Below are 13,712 nucleotides of genomic sequence, written 5' to 3'. Positions count from 1 at the left end.
TTCCAGCAGGCAAGCTAGCTACTGCTCCTTTCTAAAGCACCTACTACATCTCACTGTCAGAAACAGCAGACAGGAGTAGACACCTCATGAACCAGAACCAGTCGAGTGTATTAATAAAATTTCACATTATATTAAACATGCTGATTCACGTTTTTAAAGAGTGCTGCAGTACAAATCAGAGCCTCAAATAAAGGCCTGGGGGAAAGGGGGCTTTTTCTGCCACAGAAATCTCATATGCTAGGCAATAAGGCACACAGACCCCGAGAGACCCTCCGCTAAAAGGCAGCGAAGGTGTGCCTGGATGCTGTGGTACAGACCAGCATCTGCTGCTGCTGCTTCCCTTGATGAGACACAGCACCAACTGCATTACCCGCTGGGATCCAAACGTCCCAGTCTGCTGGCTGAGGGCTCTCCGTGTGCCTGTACTTGTCTGAGATTGCATTTAATCAAGGCCTCCTGCAATAACGGGAAGATTTTACACTCCTGAAGACCTACTTAAGCAATGTTTGATAACATTATGCTAACCTCCTTGCCCAGTTAGGAACACTTTGCAGATATATACTCTTTTGTATGACTAATACTGAAACTACTCTGTTCAATTTAAAAGTTTTTCGATTACTTAAACTCCCACAAAGTAACTGAGCAACAAATATTTATTAAAGGTTAACCCTACACTCAGTGCATTTTGAACACTTCAATGCAACAGAGGAAAATACAAAATAGGATGAAAGGGCATCAGGATCGAATAAACCAAATATAAAATATTTTATATAAAATAAACCAAAATAAAATAACCCAAAATAAAATAAACCAAAATAAAATAAACTAAAATAAAATAAAATCCACTTCCCACTATAATATCGATGTGAACTCTGAGTCCTCCCCAAGCCACCCATCTAAAAGCCAAAGCCATATTTGTGGCTATTCTGCACTCAGCTGGCCCATTCCGTAAAGAAAACATTGTGGCCTACTGGACTGCTAACAAAGTGCAGCCGGGGTGGCTCCTGCACTGCTGAGCCTGGTCCGGTCAAGGATGGACCAACTGTTCTTCCACGGCAGCTGCACTGCAGCTTCAGCCGTGCAGCCGGGGGAGGTACTTGTACAACTCTGCCCTCCTCCAGCTTAGGCTCACAGTCCTAAGAAATAGAAGACTGGATGCTTCAATCCAACAGCTCGTCTTCTAAGAAATACCAACAACATGACGTGCAATTTAGAGGCAGTAGAAGAAAAAACCCCAACTTTCCAGGCACTCCATTAATCTTTGCACACACTTAGATTGTACCTCCATACGACGAATTTATTTTATTTTTATTGTTGTGTCAAAAAAATCTGGCTCCCCTTGAAGTATGAAATCTTTAGAACTTCAATTCCTCTTGGAGTGAAATGCAGCTCCAGGAAATCTGTCTGCTCAAGATTTCCATCCTGACACAGCAGCAAGGATCCAGCAAAGCTTTTATTCTGGCCAACAGCCCAATCTCCTCTCCTGCTTAGCTCCTTGCTGAAGGTTAAAACCTGCCTTGGCTACTATTACGTCAAACTCTACAGAAGCAAAGAAAAATTCAGCTACAGCAGCACAACACTGGAAAACTAAGGGAAACCTGAACTGTAAAGTAAAAAATGGAAAAGGATTTCCCATCAGTCTGCTGGTCCAGAAAACACAGAGGGAGCAGAAACACAAAGGAGGCCCACATAAGTAGCATGAAAGAGCAAGATATTTTCATGGCTGGATGAACTCTGTCAAAGACATTAGAAAACACACACTTGCTAAACATAATTTAAAATGCACATGTGCTAATAACGAATTTGAATGCAGAGACATCCTTGCATACAAAACCCCAAAGCCTCTGCTACAGGTCGCGTATCAGAAAGGTGCCTCTTCTTGGTTTCATGCCTTACAGATGTAAGGGGTGCTGCCATGGGTAGCCAAGAGACAGGGGGTGTTTAAATTCTCCTGGAATTTGAGACACAAAGAGCAGCCCTGCAGAGGAGCAGCTGATGACTACCACGTGGTCCCGCAGCCATGAACCACACGTCCTTGACTGAAGGAGCCACCAGAAGTTCCCCCAGCTCCTGCACTTGTACACTCATCCTTCCTTTTCAGTAGTTCAATAAGCAACTTTCATCACTGCTCCAAAATGTTTTCTTTAAAAGATGGTACTCACGAGGTTACACAATATGATGCTGTCATGCCAGTACACTACTTTAAACAATCCTGAGGCCATTCTCACAGCATTTAGAGCATGGACACACTCTTGGACTATCTCAAGCTTGTCAAGCATGGCTAGTATGTTCATTTCAGTATCTACATTTGGGCTCTTTTGCCAAAAGCAACAATGCTGATACATCCTTTCCTTTATACCAAGATGTTCATACTACCTCAAAACTAGATCCTACACGAAGTTGATCATGTATCAACCTGACATGGAATGAGTACACAAAATTGTTTTCTTCAACTGAAACCCAAGTTTTATACAGGAGTGTTCTGACCCACGACAAACAGAGTAACTGATCAGTAAAAATGATTTTTACTCAGCTGGCTGGTACGAGGAGCTTGTCAGAGCTGGGCTGTGAGGGTGGCTGCCTCTGGTGGTCACAGACTCCCCACAGGAGATGCACACACACCCTCAACGCAGCCATCTTTCAAAGGAGGATCACACAAGTTCGTTTCTTCCACAATGCCCCACTTTAGCTTCACTTTCATGCCAATTACCTGAAAGTCTGCACTTTTTTAAACAGTTTGATTTAGGCTATTCTCCTAAGAAATCACATCATTTTTTGTTTCCTTAGCTGGAAATTAGATCAACTTCAAGCCCTGCCATGCTTTACCATTATGAAAAGCACTGTCAAGACCTCTGGAATGGAAAAGAAAAAAGGCATAAGAAAACACGGAATGGAGAAAAGCAGAGGAAGTTACTTATTTCAAAGGAAAAGGTGAAGCAACTAGAACTGCACCAGGAAAACGAAAGAAGAGAAATGCATACATTGCAACAGCAGCTGTTGTAGCCAAGAACAGGAATTCAATCTTTCAAAACGGGACCCACAGACAGTGTAAAACCAAACAGGGTGACACAAAGCAGCTGCTCAGACTCGCACAGTTAAGGGGAGAGCAATTTCTACTGCGTGCACCACTAATGCGAACGCTCACCTATAATGCCACTGTCCTTGCTCTCCAGGGTGGAGCTGGGGGTGCTGATGGTGCCACAGGGACTGCCCTTGCCGGCCGCCGCCTTGCCAGCGCAGCTGTTGAGGGTGGAGCAGGGGCTGTCGGTGCTGGGCGACGTCGTGCTGCTGGTCAGGGTGGAGCAGGGACTCACTCCTTGGCTGGCGACCGCACGCTGCCGGGGAGAGCAACAGACACTCACTGCACGGCAGGCAGGACCCTGCTGGGCCCAGACCCAGAGACCGCCACCTGAGGTGGAGGAACAGCAAAGCCAGGAGCCCACTTCCCAAGTGAAACCTTTGTCTGGACTGGGAATCTTAATCTTTCATACTACTCCTAAAAAGTGACTGCTGAATTAAAAAGAGAATTTCACAGTTCAGTTCAGTGAAAAAGCTGCAGTGAGGCAGATTTCTTCTCTGTTTGACACTTTACTGGATACCCCTCCCCTCCACCTCCTGCATTTATTCTTTGAGTTGAAAAAACCTAGAACTGCAGTCTTATTAATTCTTCACTCTCAGTGTGAAAACCCAAACTGATGCACTAAGATTTTAGGAGGGCTGGGACTAAAAGTGGAGAGAGTAAGAGGGAAGAGCAGAGCTTGGTAGTTGCTGTGGAGTTTTAGTTTGCAGATGAGTTTCATGCGGGTAATAGCTGCCTGCTTCTCCCCAGTCCCTCTACCCCAAATGACAGAGGAGGACTGCCTGACTGACGTGAACTTCTCGGGAAGAAACAAACACAAGCATGCTCCCATTTTAACAAAATGCTGGCCTTCTCCATTCTTGCAGATCATTGAAAAGAGAAGGGAAAAATTCCCTCCTAAATACTAAAAGCAGAGAGAATTCTAGAAGCTATTCACGTTCACAGGAGATTCGATTTAACCTCCAGAAATGATGAGAACTCTATTCAGTTTGTGTGTTTTGAAATTGTGAATTGATCTTGACTCTTGAAAACAAACACTTGGTAAAATTGAAGTCCAATTCTATTACTATATCTCCATTAAAAGGCATGGTATTTGGGTAGATATCAAGGAGCTGCAAGTAGCAGACAGAGGAAATAACATTAGTCGTCTCTGAAACAGGATGAACATTTAATATATTATATTCCATTATCCTACCATAACTTCGCTTTTCTCCTCCATGTGAGCAGAAGTTGGGATCCCTTCCCCCAGTAAAAACCCCAATCTTGTCATCAGTTCTTGTGCTGCCGGGGAACAGCTCGAGTCTTTGTCAGGCTTTGCTTTGGATTGGGAGGAAAAAAGTTGAAGGTTAGAGTCTTACATTTGGAAACTGTTAAAAGAGGTAGAAAAAGCACAGACATTTAATTACTGGTGGGTCTTGGATCCTCTGCATGACCACACAAATCTAGGGGAGGAAAAGCCCACCTGCCAGTCAAACCAGAAATGTTAAAGTGCAATCAGTCCATCACCGGACTGATGAGTGACATAACACAACAATTCCCCTAAGAGCAGTATTAAGCTCAATGCTATCAAAGCTCATTGGCAAGCTGAAACTCCATTTCCGTCATATAAAAACATGAAAAGTAGAGATTAACAACACAGATGCTTTGTAATCTCACAGTTAACACTGGAACTAGTACGTTACATTTTTGTTTTGCTTGCTATGCAAAAGCTGTGACACCAGTTCTAAATGTCCCAGCTCTTCTGGTGCAAAGATAGTTAATTTTATCAGTAGAGTCCCTCAAAATGTCTTCTAGCATTCAACAGGCACCACAAGACAAAATTCAGAACGAGGCAACCTGCAACAAAAGCAGCCAAGCACAGCTCTGGCCTGGCACGCACTCTTGCTCACGGAATCTCACAAACAAGCATTTCCAGCCATTTTCCTTCTTTGATGTCAGCACTCTGGCATCACCCACTAACCTCTGACCATCTGCTCTGTCAGGAACATTTGCAGGGCCTTTATTTCTTTCATCTATTGCTAAAAACCCAATGTACATACACAGGCCTGTCCCATCCTCAGGTATGAACAGCTGATCAAATAAGGAGCATCATCCCACTACCCGGAGAAGCAGCTCCCAGCAGGAGCTCCTATCCCCAGAAGTGTCAGGGGGGACACCAGGAGCAGCTCGGCCACCTCCCAGCCAGCACGCGCGGGCTGCTGGTGCCATCCCCCTGCTGGGAGCCGCCAGGGACCCCCAAACAGCACTTCAGCTCTTGGAGATGTTGTGCAGCAAACAGCTCCCAATTCTACAGAGCGCCTCAGTGGGTGAGAGAAGTAGGTGCCCAGACTCAGGGACGAATTTTAGGAGGGGAGATGCAAGGCCCTCAGCTGCAGCACCTTCTGCAGCACACCGAGAGGAGCCAGGGTGAGGGGGAGCCCGGGGCGAGCTGCACTGTCCCCTGGCCTTCCCTGCAGTGTCCCTGGGCCACACCAGCGCCAGGACAGTTTGTACTCTCCGTGAGCAGCACGGGGTCTCTAACCATGTGAGAGACCAGGTAAGACACAGCTGACAGCAGTGGAGCCTGCAAACAGAACCTTTTCCCCCAGGCTCCAGACTGGAAGAAAAACACCAAATAACAACAGTAACTGAACAGCCTGACCACACGCACTGCTTCAACAGCTTATGCCAATTTGGTGAGTGGCATAAACCCCAAAGTTTCCAAACGTGCACAGTGCTAGTCAACCCTTTGTCTTCATTTCACTCCAGCTCAATGCCTACTTGAACACATGTATTGCCTAACAGCCTCAGGGGTTTACTCTGCAAGACTGGTTCTCACTTAATCCCAAAACAAGGAAGTCTATGAAAGCAAATAGCAGAACTTTTTTTATCTCAGAATTTTCACAAATTGACAGGCCTTCAAATATTTGCCTGGAAAACATATTTTTCTTATTTTAAAAATATTCCTATGTTTTAAAGAAAGCAATTTTAAAGATTAATTGTAATCTTTAAGTCGCAATCCTGGACACAACAGTTTGTGAAATCATCTTCATTCTTCTCTCAAAATTACAAAAATTATTACTATTATTACTAGAAAAATCATAATATCTGACAAGTCTGAGTAAATGTCAGGCATACTACCAAATTCAGTCAATAACGGAGACCAAAGCTAAGAGCTGGACCTAGAACTTTAATACCAGAACTAGAAGATGACTGTGAAGATGAAGGCACAAGAGCAACCAGGGTAATTATACCATAGCAAGTAGTGAAAACAATTTCAAATAGTTCTATTTTTGCTATTAAGCATCTGTATTTTAGAAAGAAAACATTGACTTTTTAAACTGTAGTTTCCCTTACAACTGAAAAAAAGGAAAACAGAAGAACTTTCATCTGGAACATCACCATTTATATCCACTGGCCTTAATGAGGTTAGTTAAGCTGAAAAATTCTTCTAAAAATACATGACATATACTGACATGTGTCATGACATTCACTGCAAAAGCCCCACTCTGTCACGTACTCGCCAGATTTAACCAGCAGGACACTCTCCAAGAATGCCAATTAACTCCAGGGAGGTGGCTTCTCCCGGCTTTGCCAAGGCAGGACTGAACTGTTACCGCCTTTGCCAGCAAACTTTTACAGTGTCGAAAATGAAGCACTGCAAAGAATGCAAAGCTACACGTTTGAGACAATTTATAATAACAAGTTCAGAGAAAGGGTGGAAGGCCTTTGCTGTATGTGGCAGTGAAGGACCCTGGGACAGCAGGGCCCGCAGTGCACAGGGGACACAGCTGTGAGGACAGTGCAGGGTAAGGGCAGGCAGCCCGTCCCAGCACAGAGGGGACAGCAGGGCTTCTCCCAGCACAGAGGGGACAGCAGGGCCTCTCCCAGCACAGAGGGGACAGCAGGGCTTCTCCCAGCACAGAGGGGACAGCAGGGCTTCTCCCAGCACAGAGGGGACAGCAGGGCCTCTCCCAGCACAGAGGGGACAGCAGGGCCTCTCCCAGCACAGAGGGGACAGCAGGGCTTCTCCCAGCACAGAGGGGACAGCAGGGCCTCTCCCAGCACAGAGGGGACAGCAGGGCCTCTCCCAGCACAGAGGGGACAGCAGGGCCTCTCCCAGCACAGAGGGGACAGCAGGGCTTCTCCCAGCACAGAGGGGACAGCAGGGCCTCTCCCAGCACAGAGGGGACAGCAGGGCCTCTCCCAGCACAGAGGGGACAGCAGGGCCTCTCCCAGCACAGAGGGGACAGCAGGGCCCACAGCTCCCAGGGGACAGCAGGGCCTCTCCCAGCAGAGCAGGGACACAGGGCCCACAGCTCCCGGGGGACAGCAGGGCCTCTCCCAGCAGAGCAGGGACACAGGGCCCACAGCTCCCGGGGGACAGCAGGGCCTCTCCCAGCAGAGCAGGGACACAGGGCCCACAGCTCCCGGGGGACAGCAGGGCCTCTCCCAGCAGAGCAGGGACACAGGGCCCACAGCTCCCGGGGGACAGCAGGGCCTCTCCCAGCAGAGCAGGGACACAGGGCCCACAGCTCCCGGGGGACAGCAGGGCCTCTCCCAGCAGAGCAGGGACACAGGGCCCACAGCTCCCGGGGGACAGCAGGGCCTCTCCCAGCAGAGCAGGGACACAGGGCCCACAGCTCCCGGGGGACAGCAGGGCCTCTCCCAGCAGAGCAGGGACACAGGGCCCACAGCTCCCGGGGGACAGCAGGGCCTCTCCCAGCAGAGCAGGGACACAGGGCCCACCCTGCAGACACTCACCGCTGGCGCTGGGCTCCCCCGGCTCCGGCCTCCTCGGCAGGCCCAGTGCGGCCTCCCCGGGCACCCTGGGGCTCTCCACATACTTGGGCTTCCTGACAGCACCTGCAGGGGGAACAAGCTCAGCGTGTCTAACTCCTTCCACACGCACCACAAGCTTCCTGCGTCCTGTATCTATTTCTCTACGGCGTAAAAAAAGCAGAGAAATTACTTCTTACACACACGGCTGCTACCACAAAGAGCAGCGAGCTGCTGCACTTCCACTCTCGTGAGAAACACGTGCTCCGGGCTTTTCAGAGCGTGAAGTCTGCTAGAAAACACACCCAACGCACGTGGTGTGTCAGCTGCACGCTGCGTGGAGCCCCAGTAGCTGGGCTCCCTCGTCCTCTCAGCGCCGGTGTGTAACTCAGGACTACACCTCGGCCCTCAACTGTGCCTCCCCCTGCCCTGCACTTCCCACCCTGACGGAGCAAAACCCCTCCAGGGCGCGCTGCAGAGGGCCTGTGGCCTGATGCCAGCTGTCCCTCAGAGCCCCTCTATCCAGGGCATTCTCGGTCCTCAGTTTGGGTCTCAAAAGCATCCTTCTCCTCCGTTCAGAGTTCCAGGGCCCATCAAAGCTCTCTCACACTTTGTTTATTAAAACCCCACCCTGTATTTAGGCTGTGGCACTTATTAAGCATCCCGTCTTTCCTTTGGGAAGCAGCCTCAGACGCTACATTAGGTCTCTGAAAACTACCTTGATTTCTTGCTCTTCTTCCTGAGCGCTTTAAGACTCATGACTGATTTTAAAGAAAAGCTGCGTCTCTCCTCTGTGGCCTCAGGGCCCCAGGGTGACACTGGCACAGGGCTGGGACGGCCTGGCCACCCCATCACAGGGAACACGCATCATTTGCCCAGAACTATCTGGCTGGACCCATCTGCTCCTTCGTATTTCCACCTAGAAGTGCAAGATGGGAACACGGTGACAACCTAATTTCTTAGCTAAGAACTAGTGCTCAGGAAGTGTCAGTCCCACATGAACACATATTTGTGTCTCCAGTCGATTCTTGATTTCACTTTTTACACCAACAGCTCGGCACCAGCACCAGAGGGGGCTCTTCCAACGCTACTCTAGCAAAAACAAGGGACATTGGCCCTGGTGAAAGCAGATAAAAATACACTCCTTTGAAACAAAATCACCTTCTTTAAGGAGACAACAGTCCACACCTGTCATGTGTAAGCAGAAGTAAAATCAAACATACCAAAGTTGGACAACTACAGCACTCATTCTAAAAGACCCAAAAATAACGGGTAGCAGTTGCAAAATTAGACCAGCACGGAAAGATCTTCAGGATGTATTTTTAACCTTCATGCATTAAGCTGTGGAGGAGACCCTTCACTGAATTTTGTTCATCACAAGCTGCTGTGGAAGTGACTTACAGTACTCGGAAATATGACCTACAACACTGTAACAAGTAGGAGAACTCATGGTAAGTTTATTCTCATGCACTGATCTAGAATAGAACACATGAATTCATCCTTGGATGAAAAGGGCTCATTTAAACGTGAACTGCAGCTGCAGAACAGCAGCTGCCGCCCAGGAGTGCGGGATGGCCGGTCCATGTGGGACAGGGCTTTTCAGCAGCCAACTGCAGAGCAATGTCACCAAGGGAAAACACACTCCCTGCTGTGCTGCCGTGACTGCTGCTGAGCGCCTCACCGTGCCCCCAGGCAGAAGCAGCCACTTGCTCTTTTGGAGTTCTAGACGGATTTCTCCTCCGGGAACTAAGCCCAGCCTTTCCTTCACACCCGGCAGCACCAGCAGGTGAACACAACCGTGCCAGACACAGTGAGGGCACTGTCTCCTCCTCACACCTGCCTGTGACAAACACCACTGCAGCCTATTACCATGACCTCTCTCTCCCCAGTGCCATTCCACACCCACAGTCATTCCTGCAGCCTGCTCTAGCTCTGTCCTAAACCGCGTGCAGATTTTTAAAGTTGGCATCAGCAGAGTTACACCAGTCCCCTCCCAAGGGGGACAAACTACAGATTCATGCAATTCCATAACAATGCCTTTTTAAAGTCATCTATTGCTTTGACAGTAATTCTCAATGCCTTTTTGGCTGCAGAAGAGCTGGTTTCTCAGAAGATCACTGTCACCTGTGCAGCTCCAGCCTCTCCCTCTCGTCAGCACCAGGTGGATCTGTGGCTGTGCTGATGCCAGGCTGCCCGATGCAGGACCTTGGAGCTGGGACAGCTCAGTGCCTGCAGAGGGAAGTGTCCCCAGGGCTCCCACGGGCAGGGCACACAGCCGCAGCCTGGGATGAAACCAGTTCTCTGACCTAGTCTAGTCTCAAGAATCAGGGATGAGGATTCATTTGCTTATTAATTAGAAGTTTTAATTGAAGTTCAATTTCAAAACTTACTAAAGTTCTGTTGTACATTTATGCAAAACTCTCCCAGAAGTCACCTCTGGCATTCAGTGATGGAAATTCATTAATTTCAAAGGAAACCTTTCTCTGTTAAAGCATTATTGTACCATTAATGTGAGGAAAGCAGCAAACATTTTTTTCCAGTGCAGCAGCAGCAGCTTTCATTTGTACCTTAAACTCCACAATCCCTTTTTTGGAACATCCCTTATAAATCAGCATTTTCGTTCTTTTAGTTAAACCTCCTAAACCAGACTACAATCAACTATGACCCCTTTAAGACAACAAATACTGATTTAACTGCACACCTGTAAGAGAACCAATCCAAACAACGTCCATTCCAGCTCTGTAGCAGAAGAAACTCAGCTGAGAGGACTGAAACTAGAATTTTATTCTACCCTAGTCAGACAACTTCATCACTTCGACCCGACTTTAGAACACTACTTCAGCCTTCCGTGCAGTCCTTTCTTCTTTCACTCACCATATCCTGAAAGGTCTGTAACTTGCCGTCATGCTACCGAAATAGAGAGCTTTGAAATCAGGACATCGGGATAATCTTGTCACTACCCCTGCCCCAGATACTAGACAGCTCATTTATATTAAATCATCTTCCATTAGCTAGAGTTTGGTGAAAGTCAAAGGAACAGCACAATGCTTCTGTCAGCCTCCTATATCACCTGGTTAGGTCTTTGTACAAAATAATGACGCATAAATGCCAACGCATTCCCAGCACTGCAGAATCTTTGGAAATCTTCTCCCTCGGCTGCGGGTCACAGTGGAATGGCCTTGCAGTCACCGTGAGAGTGGCTCTTCAGTCACGACTCATCAAGTGTTCAGCATTTTCTGTGCTGACAAAGGCCAGCCTTTGACACTCTGCTCCCAGGCCTTCTAAACTCAGACCTGTGGAGTGCCTCCCCAGGCAACAGGAACATGGAGAGTTTCACTTGTCTGTCCCGCCCTGGCCCCAGCGAACCCAAGTGCTGCCAGTGTGCTGGAATGATTTCTATGCACAGAATGCTGATAAAAGGAGCCCCATGAAGCCCCATATTTAGCCTGGCTCCCACACCGGGGGGGAGGCGCCACTGAGGACACAACCGCTGAAAACCAACAACTTTCTTGTCACCTCCACTGCAATTTATCTATTAATACATTTGTGCATGGAGATACAAGTAAAATAAACGACATGTAAAAGCCACAAACAACGCTCCCTCTTACACAGTCACTAACACACGCACAAACGAAGGTTTCTGCAGCAGCCCTCTGCCTGATAAACTAACCATAAATAACCAGGTTTAATCATGTTCAGACACCTCAACATAAGTACCTGCAACACCAAATAGAATAATTTTCTGCTATATGAAATAATACATTCTATTTAATAACCAATTACTTATTTAACCTGGAAACATGCACTGCTCTTGCAAAAGTTTAATATGATTTTACTGTGTTATTTTAGGCAACATTTATCAATGACTGAGCTAACATGTTATGAAGATTTTAGAGGCTCGTCGTTTCATCTTACCTGGAGACTTCTTGTTTGCTCTTGCCTGCATCAGATAGGACTGGCGTGGCAGCAGGGGCGAGGATGGCAGTGACATTGAGACTCCTTTGGCCAAGTTTGTCCTGTAAGTGTCCTGGGAGCCTGGCTGCTCGCCACTGGGGAAGTCTGCATTGTGGCCAGATGTTGCTGTAACCTGCGAGGCATTCTCTGGGCAGCAGTCACCTGCTAAAAATAAAATTTTGTCATCTATTAGGTGATGGGCCAAAATAAACAGCCCAGAGTTGCACTGAAACATAAGCATTTAACATAAGAAAACGTTTGCCAGCAACAATTGAGCATGACTCGCCCTACTGTGTCACCTCCACTGCAGAATCCAGATAACCACTGGGAAAACGTAAATGCACAGGTAAGCAACATTTTCATTGAATGTAATAAAGAGAAAAGGGGGGAAGCAAAACCTCTGACTCACAAAGTCAGCACTTCTCAAATTTCATCCTTAGGGTTAACATCAAGTTTCCTTGATGATAAGAGAAGATAAAAGTATTTTTCAAACTAAGAAGGTGTTTTAGCATCACTGTATTAGCACAAAATCTCAGGAGCCCCTGAGATACTGTTTACTGAACTAGTTGAAGGAGGGCTGGGTTTTAAAAAGAAAAAGAAGTGCAGGAAGCTGCTGCTGACCAAGGCTCCCTGTGAGCCCCACGGAGCGAAGGACACCACCACACGCAAGACTCTGATGTGACCACACACCACCACCCACAGCCTCAACAAAGCTCACTCTGCTTCACAGGATGTTTCACCCTGACCAACAGTAAGGAAAGACGCCACCTTACAGACAAGTTCAGAAGGAAACCACATGTGGGAAAAAGAGCTGTAAGAACAAGGAAAGCCATCCAAAGTGGAAAGCCCCTTCCAGAACAAGGCATCTCTATGTCTGAGCAGCCAGAAACTGTTTAAGATTAACCAAATCCAGTGTGTTTGATATTCTTCCACTGGAACTGACAGACAAGTGTACACAGAACTCCGTAAGGTGGTTTAGCGGCCGAGTAGGAGGCGCTCCACTCTTATGGTAAAACACTAAGCCCTGCCCCTGAAGGGTTGTGTCCTTCACACCTGCAATGCTCACGTGTGCGTGCTCGCACAGAGCCGGCCCAGCTCTGGGAGCGGGCAATGCAGGAGGCTCGGGGAGCCCAGTGCCCCAGGCTGCGCCGCCACGACAAGGCAACCCAGGCGCCCACACTGGAGCAGGAGCTGCAGAACCACCCCTGCCAAGAGAAGCCATCCACATCCAGCCTTCTGGGACAGGACACTGCTGGCACGGACAGTACGCGCGAGAGGGGAGAGCAGCATTTAATTCCTTTGCTCTCGAGACTCCGGGAAGACCAGACAACGAGAGAAACTAGCAAGGAATGGGAAGAAAACGCATTATGGCCTGAGTAAAGGAAGCAGTGAAGTGCGCTGAGTGAGAAACAACCCAGGCAAAATTAGAATAAACGGTTTAGATGGCCAACCTTTGCCAACTCTGCTCGTACTTGACGTTATTTGCTCACTTTCTGGCATTTATTTCTGCACCCCGGATTACTCTATCAGTAATATTAATATATTAATGCTATAATATTAATATTATAATGTTATAACATTAATATTTTGTTAATACAAAATATTAATATTCGCCTGTAGCTCTTAAAAAACCCACTAATTTTTTAAAGAAAAGACTGAAAAATAGAGGTTATTCAGACCACTGAAATAATTTGCATATGTGTTTCAAGGGCAGGATTTCTTTTGAGGGGGGGTGTTTATACGTATATACATCACTGGAATGAGCTTCTGAAAAGACATTCACCACATTAAATCCTTAGAGCTCAGCAAAAAAAGCCTAAGGCCTTAAATAACTGACAAGAGCAGCTGAAAGTGGGCAAAGCAACACAAGAGAATCAAAAACAGCTCCATATTTTAAGCATGAAACAATGCTTCTTCTATT

General features: G+C 47.4%; 1 protein-coding gene across 7 annotated transcripts in view; it reads right to left on the bottom strand.

Annotated features, from left to right (window-relative positions):
• The window catches only part of TANC1 (tetratricopeptide repeat, ankyrin repeat and coiled-coil containing 1), a 57,326-nt gene that overhangs the window by 22,546 nt on the left and 21,068 nt on the right, over nt 1-13,712 (bottom strand). For 3 of the 7 annotated variants that reach the window (XM_066190509.1, XM_066190512.1, XM_066190510.1), the window contains exons 3-6: nt 11,753-11,977; nt 7,823-7,924; nt 4,275-4,396; nt 3,146-3,335 (exon numbers count right to left, since the gene is read on the bottom strand). In XM_066190509.1, coding sequence (XP_066046606.1) covers nt 3,146-3,335; nt 4,275-4,396; nt 7,823-7,924; nt 11,753-11,977 — 639 coding nt within the window. The remainder of the gene's footprint in view (nt 1-3,145; nt 3,336-4,274; nt 4,397-7,822; nt 7,925-11,752; nt 11,978-13,712) is intronic. The other 4 variants (XM_066190514.1, XM_066190508.1, XM_066190511.1 and 1 more) reach the window with 3 other exon arrangements.

This window comes from Chamaea fasciata, unplaced genomic scaffold (genome assembly GCF_029207755.1).
Source record: "Chamaea fasciata isolate MVZ Bird 193981 ecotype frontalis unplaced genomic scaffold, bChaFas1.0.hap1 SCAF_8, whole genome shotgun sequence".
NCBI classification, from domain to species: domain Eukaryota; kingdom Metazoa; phylum Chordata; class Aves; order Passeriformes; family Sylviidae; genus Chamaea; species Chamaea fasciata.
Note: the sequence above shows the minus strand (reverse complement) of the source record. Positions and strands in the feature narration are given on the sequence as shown.